Below are 25290 nucleotides of genomic sequence, written 5' to 3'. Positions count from 1 at the left end.
TTTGCTATTGTAGTTTGGTCAGGACGTGGCAGGGGGTGTTTGTTTTATGTGGTTTGGGGTTTGTTGGGCTATGTTATTATGTAAGAGGGGTGTTTGTTTAGAGTGTTCCGGGGTTTTTGGTCTATGTTCTAGGTTAGTGTTTTTCTATGTTAGTTCTAGTCTTTCTATTTCTATGTTTAGTTAATGGGTTGACCTTCAACTGGAAGCAGCTGCTCCTCGTTGCTTCTAATTGAAGGTCTTATTTAAGAGGGGAGTTTTTTTTCTATGGGATTTGTGGGTAGTTGTCTCCTGTTTTGTGTCTGTGCACCTGACAGGACTGTTTAGTGTTGTTTGTTGTTTTGTATACGTGATTTGTTTGTTTTTCCTTCTTTTGATTTAATAAAGAAGATGAGTATACACGTTCCCGCTGCACCTTGGTCCAATCCTTACGACGCCCGTTACAGTCAGAGTGATCATCGGGTTCTTGATCACCTCCCAGACGAAGGCCCTTCTTGGAGAATCTCTTTAATAGACAACTTTCCAAGTGAAATTTGTATGGTCCTGCATGACAAAAGTACATACAGCTATACATGTCTTTTTTATATTTTGGGTATTGTATTCTAATCAGCTTTTAGGAAAACAAGTGGGCTGAGACAGTGAAAACTGTAATTTATTTTCAGTTAAAGGTTCTTCTGTGGATGTTATATGTTCAGCCTCTTGCAATTACGTAAGGGGGCCCCCATAGTCTTGACTCTAAAACCATTATGATGTCCAAAATCCAATATGGCTGCCACAATACCATTAAATGGTGGTTTAATTTCTGTATATACAGTACATGTTTTAATTGAAAGACATCTTTCAGATTTGTGTACTGTACTCAATACTATTTTAGTGTAATTCAACTATGTTGGGAATCCAATAAGCTGCCATAATTACTCATACAACATTGTCTGGATATAGAAAAGTAGTGTTGAGCGATTAACCGAAATGTGTTATTTTTTTGTTTTTTAAACAACAAATTGACCGACATCAGTTCAATTATTTGAATTCCATTTTGTTTTTTGTTTTTTCTGTGAGTTCAATATGCACTTTGCACAGGTTCTCTAGAGGTACACTACCAGTCAAAAGTTTTAGTTCAAGGGGTTTTCTTAATTTTTACTATTTTCTACATTGTAGAATAATAGTGAAGACATCAAAACAATGAAATAACACAAATTAAATCATGTAGTAACCAAAAAAGTGTTAAAAAAATAAAAATATATTTTCAATGAGTTGGTGTTCTAAAACTTTTGACCGGGTAGTGTAAATCAAATTCAGCCTGAACTGGGCGATGTAGTAGGGAGTTGTATTTTCCAACAGGCCAATATTCGACATAGTTTAGCACATAATGACCATAGTCTATTGCACATTTACTTGCAACTGGATCCTGGACTTCCTGACGTGACGCCCCCAGGTCCTAAGGGTAGGTAACAACACATCCGCTACGCTAATCCTCAACACAGGGGCCCCTTAGGGGTGCGTGCTCAGTCCCCTCCTGTACTCCCTGTTCACTCATGACTGCATGGCCAAGCACGACTCCAACACCATCATCAAGTTTGCCGATGACACAACAGTGGTAGGCCTGATCACCGACAACGATGAGACAGCCTATAGGGAGGAGGTTAGAGACCTGGCCGTGTGGTGCCAGGACAACAACCTCTCCCTCAACGTGATCAAGACAAAGGAGATGATTGTGGACTACAGGAAAATGAGGACCGAGCACGCCCCCATTCTCATTGACGGGGCTGTAGTGGAGCAGGTTGAGAGCTTCAAGATCCTTGGTGTCCACATCACCAACAAACTATCATGGTCCAAACACACCAATACAGTCGTGAAGAGGGCACGACAAAGCCCATTCCCCCTCAGGAGACTGAAAAGACTTAGCATGGGTCCTCAGATCCTCAAAAAGTTATACAGCTGCACCATCGAGAGCATCCTGACTGGTTGCATCACTACCTGACGGGGCAGGTAGTGATGGCAACTGCTCGGCCTCCGACCGCATGGCAGAGGGAAGTATGTACTGGCCAGTACACCACTGGGACCAAGCTTCCTGCCATCCAGGACCTCTATACCAGGTGGTGTCAGAGGGAGGCCCTAAAAACTGTCAAAGACTCCAGGCACGCTAGTCATAGACTGTTCTCTCTGCACGGCAAGTCTATGATCAAACGGCTTCTTAACAGCTTCTACAACCAAGCCATAAGACTGCTGAACAATTCATCAAATGGCCACCCGGACTATTTACACTGACGACCCCCCCCCCAACTCTGTTTTTACACTGCTGATACTTGCTGTTTATTATCTATGCATAGTCACTTTACAAATTACCTTGACTAACCTGTACTCCCGCACATTGACTATGTACCGGTACCCCCTATATATAGCCTCGTTATTGTAATGCAATTTTCTTGTGTTACTTTTTTGATATTTAAAAAATAAATACACTACCATTCAAATGTTTGGGGTCACATAGAAATGTCCATGTTTTTGAAAGAAAAGCAAATTTTTTGTCCATTAAAATAACATCAAATTGATCAGAAATACAGTGTAGACATTGATAATATTGTAAATGACTATTGTAGCTGGAAACGGCTGATTTTTAATAGAACACAACAGAGGCAATGCAAAATAACACAATACAAAATAAACCTGGGCAATTTATATGCAGGTGAAGGTGTTTGAGTGTAATTATGTTGGCCATATTGGACTCAGAATAACATGTATTTACACCAAAACAGCCTTTATGGCCATGAGTGTTGAACACAGTTCTGAAAAAAATACGTATCTACACTCTTAGAAAAAAAGCTGCTGTCTAGAACCTAAAAGGGTTCTTTGGCTGTCCCCATAGGAGAACCCTTTGAAGAACCTTTTTTGGTTCCAGGTAGAACACTTTCCACAGAGGGTTCTACATGGAACCCAAAATGGTTCTACCTGGAACCAAAAAGGGTGCTCCTATGGGGACAGCTGAAGAAACCTTTTGGAAGAAAAGAAATGTACAAAAATAAATATTTACATGTGATTTGAACTCCATCAAATTGTATTATGGCAGTCATATTGGATTTTGGGCGCCATATTGGATTTGAGGCTAAATCCAGGATGGCCCAAAAGATAATCTGTGGTGGCCCCCTCACTAAATGACAAGAGCAGGGGCTAAATATACATCTTTTAAGGAACCTTGGTCTCCAAAACATTTCATTTTGATGTCTGAGCCCACTTGTTTTCCTTAGAGTCGATTGCAATAGCCACAACATCAGAAGACGTGGAACTGTCTGTATTTTTGTCAGGCAGGACCATACAGCACTGAATAAGAGCAAATTTTACTTGGAAAGTTGTCTATTAATCAGCTACCAGAAAGTAAATCTTACATTCATCAGAAATATTCATAGTTGATATTTCCACCTATTGTATCTCCGTGTTTACAGGTCTATATTTCCAAGATGCATTAAGATATCCTAATGCTGTTTATTTGTGTACGTATGGAAGACAACTGACTACATGTATGCCACATTTATGCAATATTGGGTTACATGAGTTTATGTGGCCCATCCACCTCCAGTCAGGCATTATTCTACACTTTTTTAGTTTAGGGTCGGGTGTCACAATCTTTTAATTTAACTACTTTTGCGGTAACATATTTTTACACAACTATCCATTTCATAAATGGGAGGCATTAGAAATCTGAAAAAACATGATTGTGTTTTGTTCTACCTCAGGTAGGGGTATCGAAAAATTTTGAGGCCTTGCCACTCACTAATCTATTTCTCTTCTCTTTCACCCCCAGACACTGACAGCTTTATTCCCAGCAGCACCCACTGGCATATCCTTCCTCTCTCTCCCTTTACTTCAATTAATCCAGACCAAACCAGTTGACCCTTTGGCTTGGCCTGTGACCTCGTGTGAAATGGGTCCGGCAAGTGAAGGCACGCTACGTTCATTAGCATAGGACTCAATGCCACGTCTGTGTCAAGTCGGGCAAGGCCCATGGGACTCTCTTGGCTTTATTTTATTAAAATGCTTTATTTAACCTTTATTTAACAGAGTCATGCTGAGACCAAGGTCTCTTTCACAGATGTGCCTTGTATACACATCAAGACACATCAATATTCACATCAATACACGAAACACAATCATAGAAAACAAACATTGTTCAGTAAAAAGGTCCTCAATCAGCCTTTTGAATTGCCCTAGTGGAACCAATTCATCCAACTTTAGAGAGCCTTGGAGATCATTCCACAAGTAAGGTGCAAAAAAAACTAAAAGCAGATTTACCTAACTCAGTGGAGACCAGATCTGATATCTTGCATGTCTAAGTTAAAAATAAAGTAAGGTACGGCGGAAGTTGCAGTGCATCGATCTACGAGATTTCTAAGAAGGCAATGCCTACTTTCTGATACAGAACGCAGTGATGTGTACCAAACCTATAGCCAGTAATAAAGCATAGTGCGCTATGACAAACTGTGTCCAATAGCTTCAATAAAGTCGCAGCTGCATTCATATAGACAATATTGCCATAGTTTATAACCAGTATGAATGTCGACTGAATAATTTGTTTTCTGCTATTTAATGAAAGGCATGACCTATTCCTAAAAGAACACCATTTAAATTCTTAATTTCTTAACTAACTCATCAACATGCTTTTTGAAAGATAGCTATTCGTCAATCCAGATGCCTAGATATTTTTTCGCGGGGACATGATCAATGAGGGCACCATCCAATAACATATGCATAAATGATCAGATACATTTTTACTTGATTTGGAGAACAACATATACTTAACACATACTCATAATAGCAGTCAGTGGATATTTGGTCAGGGAATGTTTGTTGTTTGTTTTCCTACCCTTTCCCTTCAACTCCATGTATCCTTGAATATGAAAAACAGGGATAAGTGTTTAAAATGTACCTGTCTTAATGCACTTAGAACGAGGTGCAGCCAGAGAATATATCTGGCCCATTTGGGAAGAGCAAGGACTTTGAGTGTGTGGGGTTGTATAATGAATAAGCACTTCTTGAAAGTGCACTTTCAATTTGAGGGGCTGAACTTGTGGTTGAACTTATTAAACTTGATTATCAAAAAAAAGAGCGGTGGAGGGCACTTGTCCAAAAGTCTTTGTTAACAGGATCAGGGGCGGCCCGGTCATGAACGCCATGCATTAGCAGCTGGAGTGTATGGGAACACATTCAAAGATGCAATTCCTCGGACAAATTATAATCCAATCCAGTGAAAATTAGCCTGACTCTCCCAATATGGCTGACCAAGCGAACAATAGTCTGAAGTAGTTGACAATAAGATGGTGCAGACTACATGTATCCACAAAGCCGTCTTGAAGTAAACTGGCCACAGATAGATGGAGTGTTTATTTGTGGATTTGTTGGCAGATACTGTCTTAAAGGATTTTGTGAGAAGGTGCAGGAGGGGGATTCAAGATAGGAGTATTAAAGGAGGTACAGTTGAAGTCGGAAGTTTACATACGCCTTAGCCAAATACATTTAAACTCAGTTTTTCACAATTCCTGACATTTAATCCTAGGAAAAATTCCCTGTTTTAGGTCAGTTAGGAGCACCACTTTATTTTAAGAATGTGAAATGTCAGAATAATAGTAGAGAGAAGGATTTACTTCAGCTTTTATTTCTTTCATCACATTCCCAGTGTGTCAGAAGTTTACATACACTCAATTAGTATTTGGTAGCATTGCCTTTAAATTGTTTAACTTGGGTCAAACGTTTCAGGTAGCCTTCCACATGCTTCCCATAATAAGTTGGATGAATTTTGGCCCATTCCTCCTGACAGAGCTGGTGTAACTGAGTCAGGTTTGTAGGCCTAATTGCTCGCACACACTTTTTCAGTTCTGCCCACACATTTTCTATAGGATTGAGGTCAGGGCTTCGTGATACCTTGACTTTGTTGTCCTTAAGCCATTTTTCCACAACTTTGGAAGTATACTTGGTGTCATTGTCCATTTGGAAGACCCATTGGAACATTTGCGACCAAGCTGTAACTTCCTGACTGATGTCTTGAGATGTTGCTTCAAAATATCCACATAATTTTCCTGCCTCATGATGCCATCTATTTTGTGAAGTGCACCAGTCCCTCCTGCAGCAAAGCACCCCCACAACATGATGCAATCACCCCCGTGCTTCACGGTCGGGATGGTGTTTTTCGGCTTGCAAGCATCACCCTTTTTCCTCCAAACATAACGATGGTCATTATTGAAATACAGTTCTATTTTTGTTTCATCAGACCAGAGGACATTTCTCCAAAATTTACCATCTTTGTCCCCATATGAAGCAAACCATAGTCTGGCTTTTTTTATGGCGGTTTTGGAGCAGTGGCTTCTTTTTTGCTGAGTGGCCTTTCAGGTTAGGTTGATATAGGACTCGTTTTCTGTGGATATACAGTGCCTTGCGAAAGTATTCGGCCCCCTTGAACTTTTCAACCTTTTGCCACATTTCAGGCTTCAAACATAAAGATATAAAACTGTAATTTTTTGTGAAGAATCAACAACAAGTGGGACACAATTATGAAGTGGAACGAAATTTATTGGATATTTCAAACTTTTTTAACAAATAAAAAACTGAAAAATTGGCCGTGCAAAATTATTCAGCCCCCTTAAGTTAATACTTTGTAGCGCCACCTTTTGCTGCGATTTGGAAATGGCTCCCAAGGATGAACCAGACTTGTGGAGGTCTACTCGGACTATTTGGCTACCTGGACTATTTGCATTGTGTGCCCCCTCAAACCACCCCACCCCAACCCCTCTTTTTACGCTCCTGCTATTCTCTGTTTATCATATATGCATAGTCACTATAACTATATATTCATGTACATACTACCTCAATTGGGCCGACCAACCAGTGCTCCCGCACATTGGCTAACCGGGCTATCTGCATTGTGTCCCACCTACCACCCGCCAACCACTCTTTTACGCTACTGCTACTCTCTGTTCATCATATATCCATAGTCACTTTAACCATATCTACATGTACATACTACCTCCATCAGCATGACTAGCCAGTGTCTGTATCTAGCCTCGCTACTTTTATAGCCTCGCTACTGTATATAGTCTGTCTTTTTATTGTTGTTTTATTTCTTTACCTACCCATTGTTCACCGAATACCTTTTTTGCACTATTGGTTAGAGCCTGTCAGTAAGCATTTCACTGTAAGGTCTACAACTGTTGTATTCGGCGCACGTGACAAATAAACTTTGATTTGAATTTGATTTACCTTTTTTTTCTGAGGTCTTGGCTGATTTCTTTCGATTTTCCCATGATGTCAAGTGAAGAGGCACTGAGTTTGAAGGTAGGCCTTGAAATACATCCACAGGTACACCTCCAATTGACTGAAATGATGTCAATTAGACTATCAGAAGCTTATAAAGCCATGACATCATGTTCTGGAATTTTCCAAGCTGTTTAAAGGCACAGTCAACTTAGTGTATGTAAACTTCTGACCCACTGGAATTGTGATACAGTGAATTATAAGTGAAATAATCTGTCTGTAAACAATTTTTGGAAAAATGACTTGTGTCATGCACAAAGTAGATGTCCTAACCGACTTTCCAAAACTATAGTTTGCTAACAAGAAATTTGTGGAATGGTTGAAAAACGAGTTTTAATTTTTAGGGATAGGCTGTCGACAACATCCGGTAAAATTGGAGGGCGCGCAATTCAAATAGATAATCGTAATATTAAACATTCATGTATCCTTTAAAAGCATTCTTATATCCTTTAAAAGCTTAACTTCTTGTTAATCTAACTGTGTTGTCTGATTTACAATAGCCTTTACAGCGAAAGCATATCATGCGATTGTTTGAGGACGGCGCCCCACGACAACATATTTTTCAACCACCACAGGCTTCGTAAAATCCCAAATAGCGATTAAACAAATCACTTACTTTTGAAAATGTTCCTCTGTTTGCAATCCCAAGGGTCCCAGCTACAACATGAATGGTCGTTTTTGTTAAATAAAATCCTTCTTTATATCCCAAATAGTCAGTTTAGTTGGCGCCATCGAATTCAGTAATCCACTCGTTCAACATGCAGACAAGGGAGTCCAAAAAGCTACCGTTAAACTTTGTTCAAACAAGCCAAACTATGTTTCTATTTAATCCTCAGGTATCCTAAAATGTAAATAAACTATAATATTTCATATGGAAATAAGTATATTCAATAGAAAAGTAAAATTAGTATGTGCGCATCCTCTTCGTGGCGCACGAACAGACTGATATTTTACCGGGACTCTTCCTACAAAAACTTCAAGTTCTTGCTCGTTTTTGAAGAAACAAGCCTTAAACAATGAACAAAGACTGTTGACATCTTGTGGAAGCCATAGGAATTGCAATATGGGAGCTGGAATTACATAGGACCCATAGCTTTCCATTATAAGAGCCTGGGACCTAAAAAAAAGATCATTCCGGGTGGTTTTTCTTTGTAATTTCGTCTGCCATATCAATTGTGTTATAGTCTCAGACATTATTTTAACATTTCTAGAAACTTCAAAATGTTTTCTATCTAATGCTACCGATTACAGAGCCTCCAGTGATGATCCATGGCACAAAGCCTCCAGTGATGATCCATGGCACGGAGCCTGCAGCAACGGTCCCCAGTCCGGAACCTACAGCGACGCTCTCCAGTCCGGAGCCTTCAGCGATGCTCCCCAGTCCGGAGCCTCCAGCGACGCTTCCCCAGTCCGGAGCCTCCAGCGACGCTCCCCAGTCCCCCAGTCCGGAGCCTCCAGCGACGCTCCCCAGTCCGGAGCCTCCAGCGACGCTCCCCAGTCCGGAGCCTACTGAGATGGCCTGCAGCCCGGAACCTCCTGAGACGGCCTGCAGCCCGGAACCTCCTGAGACGGCCTGCAGCCCAGAGTCTTCAGCGGCGGCCTGCAGCCCAGAGTCTTCAGCAGCGGCCTGCAGCCCAGAGTCTTCAGCGGCGGCCTGCAGTCCAGAGTCTTCTGCGGCGGCCTGTAGTCCAGAGTCTTCTGCGGCGGTCGGCAGTTCAGAGCCTCCGGCGATGATCCACGGTCTGGTTCCTCCGGCGACACAGAAGCGGGGGGATCAGCGGGCGGAGTGGGGGCTACGCCCCGAACCAGAGCCGCCGCCAAGAATAGATGCCCACCCGGACCCACCCTATAGGTTCAGGTGTGCGGCCGGGAGTCCGCACCTTTGGGGGGTTACTGTCACGCCCTGACCTTAGAGACGTTTATTTTCCTCTAGTTTGGTTAGGTCAGGGTGTGATGTGGGATGGGCAATCTAGTTTTTCTATTGTGGTTTCCAATCAGAGGCAGCTGTCCATCGTTGTCTCTGATTGGGAACCATACTTAGGCAGCCCTTTTTCCCTCCTTGAGTTGTGGGATCTTGTTTTTGTGTTGTGCCTGTGAGCACACCATTACTTCACATTTCGTTTGCTTCTGTATTTGTTTTGGTGAGTTTAATTTATTAAAACATGTGGAACTCTACGCACGCTGCACCTTGGTCCCCTCTCTACGACGAACGTGACATATATGCATATCCTGGCTTCTGGGCCTGAGTAACAAGCAGTTTACTTTGGTTACATCAGTCGGGTGGAAATTCAGGAAAATAGACCCTAGCTCTAAGAAGTGACTCCGACCTAAGTGTATGTACACTTCCGACTTCAACTGTAGATTGGAACCTTTGTTAAAAAGTGGAAGATAACTGGAGGACGATTCTCATTTTTAATGATCTTGGTCGTATGATCTCATTACATGACGCACTAGTTGCTTTGTAAGTGAAGACAGGTGGATTTGGGTTAAGCTACAGAAGCATCGACACACTAGTCTGCAAATGCTGCATTAGCTTTCACATCTCTCCTGTCACGCTGTAGTAAAAATCAGTCTAGAACAGCCACTACATAAAATGCATGTCACACTAGTAAAACAGTGCAGCACCGCTGAAGAAATAATAAACTCACTAAAGTTGCATAGAAAGAGAGACATAAAATAAGAGCAGCATAAAATTTGCCATTGGGCCTTCAGTGCAGAGCTTTATTTGCAGTGTGGCCGAGTGGCTCAAGCATACCCAAAGGGCCTGAGCCAAAGGACGTGGCTGGTAGCCAGGAGTGGAGACAGGGCTGAGTCGGGGATGGATGGGTGGGTGGAGTGGGTAGATGGAGGTTTGTGCCCGTGCCAGGGTTTTCTCTGTTCTCTCACGCTCAGAGGAGAGATGGCGGGGGTAAAGTGTTGATGCAGGCAGAACCAGGGGCTTATGGCCTGTCTGACTGGAGGAGCCCGTTGGGGTTCACCAGGGACGCGGTGACTTTGAAGGGTGTTAGTGTGGCCACGCCAAACAACCCACTGCAGGGGCCCAACTGCACTGTCTGCTGACTCCAGTACATTCGTTTTTTCACTCCCTCTCTCTCTCACCTCCCTCTCTTTTTAATTCTCGCCTCCATCTCGTTCCCTCCCTCAATCTCTCTCTCTCTCTCTCCCTCTCTCTCTCTCTCTCTCTCTCTCTCTCTCTCTCTCTCTCTCTCTCTCTCTCTGTCTCACCTAATCTCTTTTTCCTCAATTTCTAACCCTAACCCTTTCCCTCCATTTCCCATCATCTCTGTCACTTCCTCTTGTTCCCTTTATTTCTGCAATTGAGTGAGGGGAAGTCCTGCTAGATAGTATTGACTCTTCACCGTATTGGCTACTGATGCATTCACTCCCAAACATTCTGTAGCACTTTGCTTGAATGAAACACAGAAAAGTGAGGAGATGAAATCGCTGCTAGAGACAATTTACAGTAAACAAATTAAACCGTATCAAAATGCTAAGCTCCTGCTCAATACTTCTCCATTGACTGTATACTGAAATTCTGATTAAAGGCCTATAAAAGTAAACATTTTAGATAGACCTCCCAAGTGGCGCAGTGGTCTAAGGCACTGCATCTCAATGTTTGAGGTGTCACTGGGTTCGATACCAGGCTGTGACCGAGAGACCAATGAGGCAGCGCACAATTGGCCCAGCGTTGTCCTGGTTAGGGTGAAGGTTTGGCCGGCCGGGATTTCCTTGTCCCATCGCGCTCTAGCGACTACTTGTGGTGGCCCCTGGCGGCTGCAAGCTGACTTCGGTCGCCAGCTGGACGGTGTTTCCTCCGACACATTGGTGCGGCTGGCTTCCGGGCTAAGCGAGCAGTGCGACTTGGCAGGGTCATGTTTCGGAGGACGCATGGCTCTCGACCTTTGCCTCTCCCGAGTCTGTAGGGGAGTTGCAGCGATGGGACGAGTGTAACTACCAATTGGATATCACAAAATTGGGGAGAAAAAGGGGTAAAAGTACAACAACAAAAAATGTACTTACAGGTTCTCTAATACAAAACATATTAATCATATGTTCAGCGGATTTGAAGAATGACAGCCCTGTGCAGGTTACTGAGTACATTTAGGAAGGTGAATTCAATTTTGGATTTAATAAAAGGACTAGAATGTAGAGATTTGAGAGAATCGATATAGGTTTTGCTGGAACTCATCGACAAGATTATGAGAAATGTGTATCTATGGGAATTAACCTCAGAGGCACAGAAAATAACAAACAATAATAATAATAACCATCTGTGAATTTAAACAACACTGTGCTCAAAATGTAGATTTTTGTTGTGGTTTCTCATTTCCTCAGTGCTAATGAAACGTTCTCATTGATACAGCAAGGAAGCGTGGCCTTAAAATATCCACACACAAAACTACACTTCGGTTTCCCAACAAACATTTTGGAAAATAACATTGCTCCAGGGACGGAGAGGGTCCAGTCTTCATACTACTACAGACACAATCGAGTGAGTCAAATGGAGATAATCCAGGAAACTGAAGAGGCTCCTCTTCACATTGTGAATGGGCTGTGATTAGGAATATGGTTTGAGGCCTGAATGAGCTTCACTACCATGAAGATTGTCTATTTGATGAACATGGAGATGCTAATGCTATGCTAATTTCCAGAATTCTCAGTGGGTGTACATAAAGGAGGCCTCTTCGGTGCTTTGTCTATTCCTCTTTAGGTTCTATTCCTGTCCCTTATATCTTCAAATCAACGGTAAACAAAAGAACACGACACCAGACTGTTTTCAGGTTTGATTGCTTGCATCAAACTGAAAACAAGCGGGCTGCAAATACAATACAAAAAAATCTAATAAAAGCCATCTGAATGCATTAGGTAAATGTACAACTTGCAAAATCTGATTCAACCAACTCGGAATCAAAACCATAAACAGTTTCAAATATCCCAAACTGGTTCAAAGTAACTATTATTCCAATATACAGACATGATTGTTTGTTATCAATGTAAAAATATTCATATTTTTATGTCCAATATATTGTTGTTGAATATCTACTGTAACAATATGAATATCTCAAAAGCTAGTCAGTTGTATAGGCATTGCTTGTCAATAATTGCCTACACTACCACTAAGTGAAGACATTCAAAATACAGTGGTGGGATTTTAGATCCCCATGTTCCATCTTAGAGATGTGATACGAGGGAGCGGAAGAGACACGGATGAGAAGTGTGACATTTTCCTTCTGACATTAAAGACAGACAAAGCCTCCTCGCGACAGTATTAAAATGTGCAGCCACCGCAGTTATGATGGCCGTGATGGGAGCCGCCGGCAGAGCGGAGAGAAGTGGCGCCGCAAAATGGGAAATGACACGCACCGCAGTCTTCACCCGTGAGTGGTTTAATAACAGCGGAATACAGATAAAAACCGTGCAGAGCCCAGTGAGGACAATAAGGTCTCGGTGCTTGGCTAAACATCTGATAAAGAATAAAGATGAGGGGGTGGTGTGGACTGGGGTGCTGGTGTGGAGAGTGTGGAATGGGAATGTATGTGGAGGGAGTGTAAAGCACAACCTGACTATAATGTGGAGAAGTGATATGAGGAGATGGACTTTAATTAGGAAGGAGGGGGGGGATGAAATATGTGGAGTATGCATATGGTAGTTTTAATGTAAACCTTTAATACAAAATTATATTACAAGCCTGGTACCTGAGCTGAGGTGCTACGCACTAATCGCACTGTGCAGCATCTATCACCTTTTCAATGTTTGTATCCTTTTGCAAATGATTTTTGGATTCAAATAAAGTATTTAAAATGTGGATGTACAGCATTTATCCCCAAGTGAACAGCGCAAGGTATACAGTAGCAAATCTTAAACATTTCCAGACCCAAGTCTGTCTGTTCATTTTTTTTTTTTACCGCCTCTTTAGGTGTCTAGCAAGGCTCAATCCAGGGCCCTCTCCTGTTTCTGTCATAACATTGCCACTCATCGCCGGGATAACACATTCCTGTCCACATCCCCACAGGCGGCAGGGCTGTCGGTGCTCCAGAGTACACTGAGGTTGATCTCCAGCTGGATGAGCAGGGACAGACGTGTACAAACGAGCCCAGACGTTAACTGAATAATCACTGCCTAGCCCCCACAGCGGTTCTCAAAGGATTTGAAATGGGTACTCTCCAACCAGAACTGCTTGGTATCAGACTCTGTATGTTTCATAGACAGCCTGCTTATTTTAGTTGGTTTGTTGTCTTATGTTTCTCATGTCAACATTGTTCTCATGTTGGTAATGATTTGTATAACCTTGCTGCTCTCTTGAACCACATCTCTTGTATAAAATACACAATCTTAACAACAGAAACCCTTATAAATAAAGAAAGGAAATAAGAAAGCAGCAGAAATGCTGAGATACTCTCCTTATACTAACCAGTCACGAAGAACTCTTGAATGTCAAGCTAGTGGTCATAGTAGTAAATGGGATTGATAATCTACCCCACTATCATCTCTAATCTGCCCCAACACTACAATACTCTACACACGACACTGCTAATGATCCAGAAGCAAAGACTGCTGGGACCTGGTGACAAATCGGCGTGCACTGCGTCACTGGTGGCAACTGCAGTGGATCACTGGTGTCAACAGTTGTGTCACCCATGACAACTGGCACAAAGTAACACAGTTGGCTACGTCTACTTTAAATGTTTTGGCTCAATACTTTGGCCCCATTTCCTCTTGCTGATCTGAAAAAGCCTGGATGTGTGAAGGCAATATGTTGGAGTAGGCCAAATGGAGTTGTCACCAAATTGCTTACACCTATTCACTTATTCACTTTTACTTAATCTAACTAACTGTTCGATTAGTTATAATGTGGAAAGAGGAAGTTGGAAAGGGAAGAGCTTTCAAAAAGAGCTTCAAACACAGTAAAGGAAAGCAAAAAAACACATTGATAGTGTACTCCAAAGTGAAAAGAGGTTAGGGGTTAGGGTTCAGGGGTAAGGTGGAGGAGGCCTACCTGTCTTGCGGAGAGGGAAGTTGTCTTTGGGGTCGTACATCCCCAGGATGGCGTGGTTGTAAGTGGACATCCCTGTCTGGGGAGGGGAGCTCTGGTCCAGGGAGCTGTGCTGGGTCTTCCTACATAGGGGAGACAAATACACATTTACAATATTTCATTTGGGTCCTTCGAAGGGAGCAAAAGTCGACCTCACTTGCAAGGTAGAGGGCGTCTGGTTATTGGAAGTAAACTGAATGTTTTCCCCCATTGTAGATAAATACATCTGGAGATTGTACACAGTATGATGGATAATCACCAACATGCAATAAGGTGTTGAAAAATCTAAATTCAGCTTTTCAATGATTTCTTGTGATCGTAAATTTGTAACATCTGCTCTTCAAGAAGCATTAAGGCACAATTGGTCCATATTTGAAAGGTTACACATGCATGAATAACTAGTGTGACGTCATCTAAGGGCAACGTATGTTTGTTGTTGAGGGTTGAAAGCTGAACGGTTTATTGTTTTTGTAAAGTTGACAGTGTTTCCTTGTACATTTTGTCATATTTTATTTTTGGGATGCTAAGGCTCTGTTGGGCTTAGTTGCTGCGAGCGCTGCTATCTGTCCCCGGATCCTGACAGATTCGGGGGAGAGACACGGAAGCCCAGCTAGCCTACCTGGCTCGGCGGTCTCAAATGGATGTTATTGAATGTTTTGAATGTTTCCAGCACTGCAGGAACTGTGTTTACTTTGCTTTGTTCCGGGACAATGTGGACTGCACTGACTTTCAATGTGGACCGTGCTGACTTTCAATGTAGCAACTGCTTGCTTGCGGAGGACTACAGAGCTACTCTTAGGAAGCAGGTAGCAAACCTACAAAAGCTACTGGGGAATCCACGCCCACCTACTTTTTCTTTTTCTTCCACCCCAGTAGCCAGACGCTGCTCTGGTCTGGTGGAAGTGTCGCCGCCTTGTCGGCTCTCCACAGCCGACTGGCCAGTGCTCAGCCGAGATCCATCCCTGAAGGGGTCTCCCCCTTCCCTGGAGAACGGAGCTGTTCTCGACCCAACCAACCAGCCATGGAGATACATCACTAGCCGTGGAAGTCAAAGAAAGCGTCCTCTGGCACCAGGGGTCTCCTTGGAGTTGTTAAGCCTGGACCTGACACAGACCAGAAAAGGCTTTGCCGCCCTGGATCCAGAGGTTCCGGCACCTTCTTCCTTAGGGGCTTCCCAATCGACATCGGATCCAGAGGTACCTGCATCTTCGTCCTCTGTTCTGTCTACCTCTCCAGTGGCTTCTATCTCGGGTTCAGATCCTCAGAGCTCCCACCCTTATCAGACCGTGAGGCTGCCTGAGCGATCGAACCATTCAACATCACCAGCTGTCATCATCAGCAGCTCTATGGTGAGAAACATCTCAGTTCCCAATGCAAAAACCCTGTGCTACCCAGGAGCATGAGTACAAGAAATCACTAGGCTGCTTCTGACTGTCCTACGGCAGATGCCGGAAGCTGACGCTGTCGTAGTCCATGTGAGGTCAAACAACATCAGGAGGGCTAGCTCAGAACATCTGAACTTTTATTTTAAAGAACTGATTTTTGCATTAAAAGACTCAAAAAAACTGCCAATAATTTCAGGTCCAGTACCATCGTTGGGCCGCGTGTGTGAAAGATTCAGCAGGCTACTGGCATTACACATTTGGCTTAAAGATTATAGTAGCTCTGCTGGAGTCACTTTTATAGATAACTTTGACACCTTCTGGAAACAGAAGATACTCTACAGGAATGAGTCCATCCAAATCATCTTGGCTCCTGGACTCGCATTTCAAGGCTGCATTGAAACAATGACTTATCAATGACCCAAGACCAGCTCAGTTAATCCCTACCATTGTGACAATGAGTTGTCATAATGCTGAATCAAATGTACATTATCCTAGGGGTGTGGGTAGACACAATGTAAGTAACTTAAATGATGTACCCCTAATTGCCCTGAATACCTGTATTGATCCTACAGCTATTGTATGCAGTAATCATGAGCTTATGAACCAGAGTTATACTGTTAGCACTGAGGTGGTGTGCCCTAGTAGGAAGTCTACTTCTGATAAGCTTCCCAGTAAAGCACTAATAAAAACAATCAAGCAACCCAGGTTTTTTTTATTGCACATATTAACATATGCAGCCTGAGAAACAAGGTCCATGAAGTCAATAACTTGCTTGTAACTGATGACATTCATATCAATGAAACTCACTTAGATAATACCTTTGATGCCTGGAGGGAAGCTAAAGTTATTCCGCTAACCCAAGAATAGAAAATCCCCCTTTACTGGCTCAAATAGCTGACCAATCAGCCTGTTACCAACCCTTAGTAAACTTCTGTAAAAAAATGTGTTTGTCCAGATACAATGCTATTTCACAGTAAACAAATTGACAACAGACTTTCAGCACGCTTATAGGGAAGGACACTCAACAAGCACAGAAATTACACAAATGACTGATGATTGGCTGAGAGAAATTTATGATAAAATGATTGTGGGGGCTGTCTTGTTAGACTTCAGTGCAGCTTTTGACATTATCGATCATAGTCTGCTGCTGGAATAACTTTTGTCTTATGGCTTTACACCCCCTGCTATAATGTGGATAAAGAGCTACTTGTCTAACAGAACATAGAGGGTGTTCTTTAATGGAAGCCTCTCAAGCATAATCCAGGTAGAATCAGGAATTCCCCAGGGTAGCTGTTTAGGCCCCTTACTTAAAAAAAAATCTTTACTAACGACATGCCACTAGCTTTGAGTAAAGCTACTACAGCAACTGAAATGACTTTAACACTTAACAAAGAAAGAGCTGCAGTTAGTTTCGGAATGGGTAGCAATGAATAAGTTAGTCCTAAAAGCATTGTATTTGGGACAAATCATTCACTAAACCCTAAACCTCAACTACATCTCGTAATTAATCATGTTGAAATTGAGCAAGTTGAGGTGATTAAACTGCTTGGAGTAACCCTGGATTGTAAGGTGTCATGGTCAAAACATATTGATACAACAGTAGCTAAGATGGGGAGAAGTCTGTCCATAATAAAGCACTGCTCTGCCTTATTAACAACACTATCAACAAGGCAAGTCCTACAGGCCCTAGTTTTGTTGCACCTAGACTACTGTTCAGTAGCGTGGTCAGGTGCCACAAAGAGGGACTTAGGAAAATTGCAGTTGGCTCAGAACAGGGCAGCATGGCTGGCCCTTAAACGTACACGGAGATCTAACATTAATGACATGCATGTCAATATCTCATGGCTCAAAGTGGAAGAGAGATTGACTTCATCAGTGTTTGTTTTTGTAAGAGGTGTTGACGAGCTGAATGTACCTAGCTGTCTGTTTAAAATACTTGCACACAGCTCAGACACCCATGCATAGCCGACAAGACATGCCACCAGAGGTCTCTTCAAGGTCCCCAAGTCCAGAATAGACTATGAGAGGCACACAGTACTACATAGAGTCATGACTACATGGAACTCTATTCTACATCAGGTAATTGATGCAAGCAGCAGAATCAGATTTAAAAAAACAGGTAAACATACACCTTTTGGAACAACGGGGACTATGAAGAGACACACACAAAGGTACAGACACAGGCATACGCATGTGGTTAGTGGTTAGAGTGTTGGGCTAGTAACCAAAAGGTTGCTAGATCGAATCCCTGAGCTGACAAGGTAAAAATATGTATTTCTGCCCCTGAACAAGGCAGTTAACCCACTGTTACTAGGCCGTCATTGTAAATAAGAATTTGTTAACTGACATGCCTAGTTAAATAAAGGTTAAAAAAACAAACATATTGTATACAGTTGAAGTCGGAAGTTTACATACACTTAGGTTGGAGTCATTAAAACTCATTTTTCAACCACTCCACAAATTTCCTGTTAACAAACTATAGTTTTGGCAAGTCGGTTAGGACATCTACTTTGTGCATGACACAAGTAATTTTTCTAACAATTGTTTACAGACAGATTATTTCACTTATAATTCACTGTATCACAATTCCAGTGGGTCAGAAGTTTACATACACTAAGTTGACTGTGCCTTTAAACAGCTTGGAAAATTCCAGAACATGATGTCATGGCTTTAGAAGCTTCTGATAGGCTAATTGACATAATTTGAGTCAATTGGAGGTGTACCTGTAGATGTATTTCAAGGCCTACCTTCAAACTCAGTGCCTGTTTCATCCTTGGGAGCAATTTCCAAATGCCTGAAGGTACCACGTTCATCTGTACAAGCAATAGTACTCACGTATAAACACCATGGGACCACGTGGCCGTCATACCACTCAGGAAAGAGACGCGTTCTGTCTCCTAGAGATGAATGTACTTTGGTGCGAAAAGTGCAAATCAATCCCAGAACAACAGCAAAGGACCTTGTGAAGATGCTGGAGAAAACAGGTACAAAAGTATCTATATCCACGGTAAAATGAGTCCTATATCGACATAACCTGAAAGGCCACTCAGCAAGGAAGAAGCCACTGCTCCAAAACCGCCATAAAAAAGCCAGACTACGGTTTGCAACTGCACATGGGGGCAAAGATCATACAGAGAAATGTTCTCTGGTCTGATGAAACAAAAATAGAACTGTTTGGCCATTTTTTTTTTATTATTATTTTTTTTAATCTTTATTTTAACAGGGAAAACAGACTGAGACCTGGCTCTCTTTTACGGCTGTGCCCTGTGTAAACATGTTGACATGTAGAGTTTTAGGCATACAGACAAGAACATTTCAAACATACAAAACAAAGACACAATTCAACAGAAACAATCACAGACAACATCATATTGATCCTCCATAACATTTTTAAAATGGGCAAGGGACATCAGAGTGTCTAACTTAAGTTGGATCTGCAGTTTGTTCCATAAATAAGGTGCAAAGGAACTAAAGGCAGTCCTACCCAACTCTGTGGAGACCGCAGGAGTCTCTAATGTAATCCACATCTGTGATCTGGTTTTAAAATTAGTATATCTAGTGGAAATTAATGATGATATATATGGAGGTAGTTTTAAAAGAAGTGCTTTATAAATAAACAAGAGAGCATGTGGCTCTCGGCTCACAGATAGAGTGGCACAACCCACATGTTGATATAGGATACAGTGATGAGTTTTGTAACTATCAACTGTGATAAACCTGAGTGCACAATGGTAAATAGCATCCAGTGGTTTTAATGTGTTTGCCGATGCATGCATATAGATAATATCATCATAATCTAAAACGGACATAAAAGTAGCCTGCACAATTTGTTTTCTATTTACGGAGGACAGACAAGCCCTGTTTCTGTAAAGGAACCCTATCTTGAATTTGAGCTTTTTTCCCAATTCAGTAACATGTTTTTTAAATGAAAGCCTATCATCTAACCATACCCCTAAGCATTTATATGCAGAGACCTGTTTGATTTGAGTACCATCCAAGCTAGTGATTACAAAAGTGTTTCTAACTGAGAGTTTAGACCTAGAGAAAAACATGACATTTGTTTTCTTAGCGTTTAAAAGAAGTTTAAGCTGTAAAAGAGACCCCTGTAGTATCCTAAAATCAGACTCCAACTGCATTAAAGCTTGGTCCGCTGTTAGAGCAATAGAGTACATCACTGTGTCATCTGGAATTTATAAATATCTGACATCATCACCAATGTTGTTTAAATAAAGTGAGAAAAATAGTGGGCCAATTATTGAGCCCTGAGGGACCCCTTTAAGTAACTGTAAGGGGTCAGACTTGACCCCGTCGACCATGACGGCCTGAGTTCTATCTTTAAGATAGTCATAAAACCATCGGCAGGCATCAGTGCCCAGTCCTATAGATGACAGCTTACTCAAAAGGATAGCATGGCCTACAGTGTCAAAAGCTTTTGACAAATCTACAAATTACACAGCACAGTGCTTTCTATCATCTAAGGCATTTGCAATATCATTTACAACAAGCATAGTGGCCATAATGACCATCGTTATGTTTGGAGAAAAAAGGGGGAGCCGAAGAACACCATCCCAACCATAAAGCACGGGTGGGGCAGCATCATGTTGTGGGGGTGCTTTGCTGCAGGAGGGACTGGTGCACTTCACAAAATAGATGGCATCATGAGGTAGGAAAATTACGTGGATATATTGAAGCAACATCTCAAGACATCAGTCAGGAAGTTAAAGCTTGGTCGCCTACAAACCTCCCTCAGTTACACCAGCTCTGTCAGGAGGAATGGGCCAAAATTTACCCAACTTATTGTGGGAAGCTTGTGGAAGGCTACCCGAAAAGTTTGACCCAAGTTAAACAATTTCAAGGCAATGCTACCAAATCCTAATTGAGTGTATGTACACTTCGAACCCACTTGGAATGTGATGAAATAAATAAAAGCTGAAATAAACCATTCTCTCTACTATTATTCTGACATTTCACATTCTTAAAATAAAGTGGTGATCCTAACTAACCTAAGACAGGGAATCTTTACTCGGATTACATATCAGGAATTGTGAAAAACTGAGTTTAAATGTATTTGGCTAAGGTGTATGTAAACGTTCAACTATGTTTGGACCCCAGGAAGACTAGCTGCCTTGGCAGCAGCTAATGGGGATCCCTAATAAATACAAACACACACACACACACGCACACACGCACACGCACACACGCAGGCTGGCGCATGAGCGTTACTACAAACACAGCTCACTCCCCACGACACACAACCTCCTCTCAGGCAGACCTTTTTATTTATGGCCCGACACTTTGCATGCCATCTCAGATTACCTACAATGCATATATATGCCCAGCCTGAAGGGGTGCGAATTACCGTGTTTGTAAACAAACCCGCTCTGACACGGCAACGAGCAGGAACAGATCTGATGGAGCCATAAAAGCGACTACTATTGCAAGGACCTGCTGGTGTGCGAACGATCTGCTGATGTTGCCCGTCTGTCCATGCTACTCTGTCTGACTGGGTAGCAATGGTGCGTGCCAGTTGATGTGGCTTCAGTAGTGTGAGGGAGAAACAGGCGTCTGTCTGTCTGCCTATCTCTGTTTCTGCGTATCCGTCTATCCTCAGCTACCATTGAACAGTGTGTACCCGTCTGTCTCTGTGTCCGTCTTCCTTAACTGCCATTATGTTCCACTGTGTTACAGTAAAACATGACGAGGGCTTCATTTTTCTCAGTTAATAGCTAAGAGAGAATAACATTGATGTTTCCTCTGGCCATTTGAGGTCAGCTGTCATCTTTGCAGCCCACTGAATTGTTCTGTCTGGTTTTCCCCTCCATCTCAAATACACAGCGAGCCCGTCTAGGCTGCATGGCTGACAAGTCTTTGGCTCATGTGGCAATTATAAAAATGCTGCCGTAGCTGTCAGAATATATACATCTTTTGATGAATAAAATATCTGGTGTTCGATGTTGTCTTAGAGTGCTCGTTTTATGTGGCTGCTGTCAGTGGTCTTTTTTTGGGAGGTGGGGAAACAAACAAGTAAAGAGTAAACAAAACTAAGTAAAACCCCTGTAAAACTGTCAAGATAACTAGCCCCAGCCTCACTAACGCTCAATAACTTTGACAAGGAAGACCACCAATGGGGAGTTAAACTTCTCTCCAAGGACTTAAAGATTTAATCCGCATTAGGGGAAACAGCACCACTGTCCACCCCAGTATCAATCAATCAAATGTATTTATAAAGCCCTTCTTACATCAGCTGATGTCACAAAGTGCTGTACAGAAACCCAGCCTAAAACCCCAAACAGCAAGCAATACTGGTGTAGAAGCACGGTGGCAGGAAAAACTCCCTAGAAAGGCCAGAACCTAGGAAGAAACCTAGAGAGGAACCAAGCTATGAGGGGTGGCTAGTCCTCTTCTGGCTGTGCCAGGTAGAGATTATAACAGAACATGGCCAAGATGTTCAAATGTTCATAGATTACCAGCAGGGTCGAATAATAGTAATCACAGTGGTTGTAGAGGTTGCAACAGGTCAGCACTTCAGGAGTAAATGTCAGTTGGCTTTTCATAGCCGGTCATTCAGTTTGCTGTCTCTAGAGAGTTGAAAACAGCAGGTCTGGGACAGGTAGCACGTCCGGTGAACAGAACAGGTCAGGTCAGATGTACCTTTGTTTTTGTTTTGTGGATGAAACGGAGGTAAGGTGCGTCAAGCAGCGTGGTAAAAAAAATGCAGTACACATTTGGCTGTTTGCAGTAACTTCTTTGTTGTTGTAATATTCCAAACGGACGTGGCAGTTTCACCATTAATGACTCCAGGTTAAACCATCACTACTACTGTAGTGAAAGAAAGAAAGAAAGAAAGAAAGAAAGAAAGAAAGAAAGAAAGAAAGAAAGAAAGAAAGAAAGAAAGAAAGAAAGAAAAAGAAAGAGAATGAAAGAAAGAAAGAAAGAAAGGAAGATAGAGAGAGCGAAAGTGAAAGAAATCAAGAAAAAGAAAGAGAGTGGTGCCAGTGTGTTAATATTCATCGGGTGGTTCCTCTCAAAACCCTTTCTGTGCACCTCCTCATTTCCCAATATCAGAAGGCGACAGCAGAGGTCCCGGGAGATGGGCTACGTGTCTGCGTGAGTAGAAGTGAGAGAGATACCAGAGAGAGAGGAGAGAGGAGGGAGGAGGCGAGAGTGGGGATGGAGAGGTAAGGCTGGAGGGGGGGGGGGGGGGTGGAGAGGAAAGAGGGAGGATGGGAGCAAGAGAGAAATTGGGAAAGAGAGAGAGCAAAGGTAGAGAGAGAGAGTGGTCCTGCATAGTAGATTTGATCTGAGGCACAGACAGTGAGACCCAATCCTAAATAGACCATTTAGCCCATTGGTATTCAATCTTTTTCAGCGTGGACCCCATTTTTTCCACCAGAATTTCCCACCCCAAATCTAATAACACAACCATAAAATCGATGAATGTGTATTTTTACATCAACAAATAACCTTCAATTCATTACATTTTCATCTCTAGATAGCCCTTTTCCTTTCTTATCAAAATGCAAATAAACCAATAAAAACAATTACTCTATGTATATTTTTGTATTCTAATTTATCTTTCTCAAAAACGTTTGTATATTGTCCCATAAAATAATTTGTAATCTTAATTATCCCACCCACCCCCACCAAAAAGTGAATAAAAAAATGAATAAAAATGTTGACGCCCCATTAGGGTGACCCCAACTTTGAATACCACTGCTTTAGCCTTTAACCCATGTACACTTGTGTAGAACTGAGTGGATTGCATAAGGTGCAAGCAATATGGATGTAATTCTACCTAGTATCAGAAGGCGAGGTGGGGCTGTTACTATACTGCTTACAGCGCCTTGCAAAAGTATTCCACCCTCTTGGCGTTTTTCCTATTTTGTTGCATTACAACCTGTAATTTAAATGGATTTTTATTTGGATTTCATGTAATGGACATACACAAAATAAAAATGGTGAAGTGAAATGAAAAAAAATACTTACTTAAAAAAATATATATATATTTAAAAAATGGAAAAGTGGTGCGTGCATATGTATTCACCCCCTTTGCTATGAAGCCCCTAAATAAGATCTGGTGCAACCAATTACCTTCAGAATTCACAGAATTAGTTAAATAAAGTCCACCTGTGTGCAATCGAAGTGTTACATGATCTGTCACATGATCTCAGTATATATACACCTGTTCTGAAAGGCCCCAGATTCTGCAACACCACTAAGTGGCACCATGAAGACCAAGGAGCTCTCCAAACAGGTCAGGGACAAACTTGTGGAGAAGTACAGATCAGAGTTGGGTTATAAAAAAAATCAGAAACTTTGAACTTCCCATGGAGCACGATTAAATCCATTATAATTTATTTTTGAAAGAATATGGCACCACAACAAACCTGCCAAGAGAGGGCCGCCCACCAAAACTCACGGACCAGGCAAGGAGGGCATTAATCAGAGAGGCAACAAAGAGACCAAAGATAACCCTGTAGGAGCTGCAAAGCTCTACAGTGGAGATCGGAGTATTTGTCCATAGGACCACTATAAGCCGTACACTCAAAAAGAGCTGGGCATTACGGAAGAGTGGCCAGAAAAAAGCCATTGCTTAAAGAAAAAAATAAGCAAACACGTTTGGTGTTTACCAAAAGGCATTTGGGAGACTCCCCAAACATATGGAAGAAGGTACTCTGGTCAGATAAGACTAAAATGTAGCTTTTGGGCCATCAAGGAAAACGCAATGTCTGGCACAAACCCAACACCTCCCATCACCCCAAGAACACCATCCCCACGGTGAAGCATGGTGTTGGCAGCATCATGCTGTGGGGATGTTTTTCATTGGCAGCGACTGGGAAACTGGTCAGAATTTATGGAATGATTGATGGCGCTAAATACAGGGAAATTCTTGAGGGGAAACCTGTTTCAGTCTTCCAGAGATTTGAGACTAGGACGGAGGTTTACCTTCCAGCAGGACAATGACCCTAAGCATACTGCTAAAGCAAGACTCGAGTGGTTTAAGGGGAAACATTTAAATGTCAAAGCCCAGATCTCAATCCAATTGAGAATCTGTGGTATGACTTAAAGATTGCTGTACACCAGCGGAACCCATCCAACTTGAAAGAGCTGGAGCAGTTTTGCCTTGAAGAATGGGCAAAAATCCCAGTGGCTAGATGTGCCAAGCTTACAGAGACATACCCCAAGAGACCTGCAGCTGTAATTGCTACAAAATGTGTCTCTACAAAGTATTTACTTTGGGGGGGTGAACAGTTATGCACGCTCAAGTGTTCTTTTTTTTGGTCTAATTTCTTGTTTGTTTCACAATAAAAAATATTTGGCATCTTCAAAGTGGTAGGCATGTTGTGTAAATCAAATGATACAAACCCCCCAAAAAATCTATTTTGATTCCAGATTGTAAGGCAACAAAATAGGAAAAATGCCATGCGGGTGAATACTTTCGCAAGCCACTGTGTTCTTATCATATCCTTTAACATCTACAAAATCAGGATGGGGGTGGATTGGGGAGAGGGGGGGGGTTGAGGCTGTGAGGCTATGCAGCTTCCATGAAGAACAGAGAGTTCTGACATGTCATCA

The 25290-nt window shown here is 42.2% G+C and overlaps 1 protein-coding gene across 8 annotated transcripts in view; it reads right to left on the bottom strand.

Moving 5' to 3' along the window:
• LOC115160642 (histone deacetylase 4-like) overlaps positions 1-25290 on the bottom strand; it is a 260839-nt gene that overhangs the window by 59536 nt on the left and 176013 nt on the right. For all 8 annotated transcript variants that reach the window (XM_029710865.1, XM_029710864.1, XM_029710868.1 and 5 more), the window contains one exon: positions 14294-14412. In XM_029710865.1, coding sequence (XP_029566725.1) covers positions 14294-14412 — 119 coding nt within the window. The remainder of the gene's footprint in view (positions 1-14293; positions 14413-25290) is intronic.

This window comes from Salmo trutta, chromosome 24, assembly GCF_901001165.1.
Source record: "Salmo trutta chromosome 24, fSalTru1.1, whole genome shotgun sequence".
Classification (NCBI taxonomy): domain Eukaryota; kingdom Metazoa; phylum Chordata; class Actinopteri; order Salmoniformes; family Salmonidae; genus Salmo; species Salmo trutta.
This window is presented reverse-complemented; position numbering and strand designations above follow the sequence as displayed.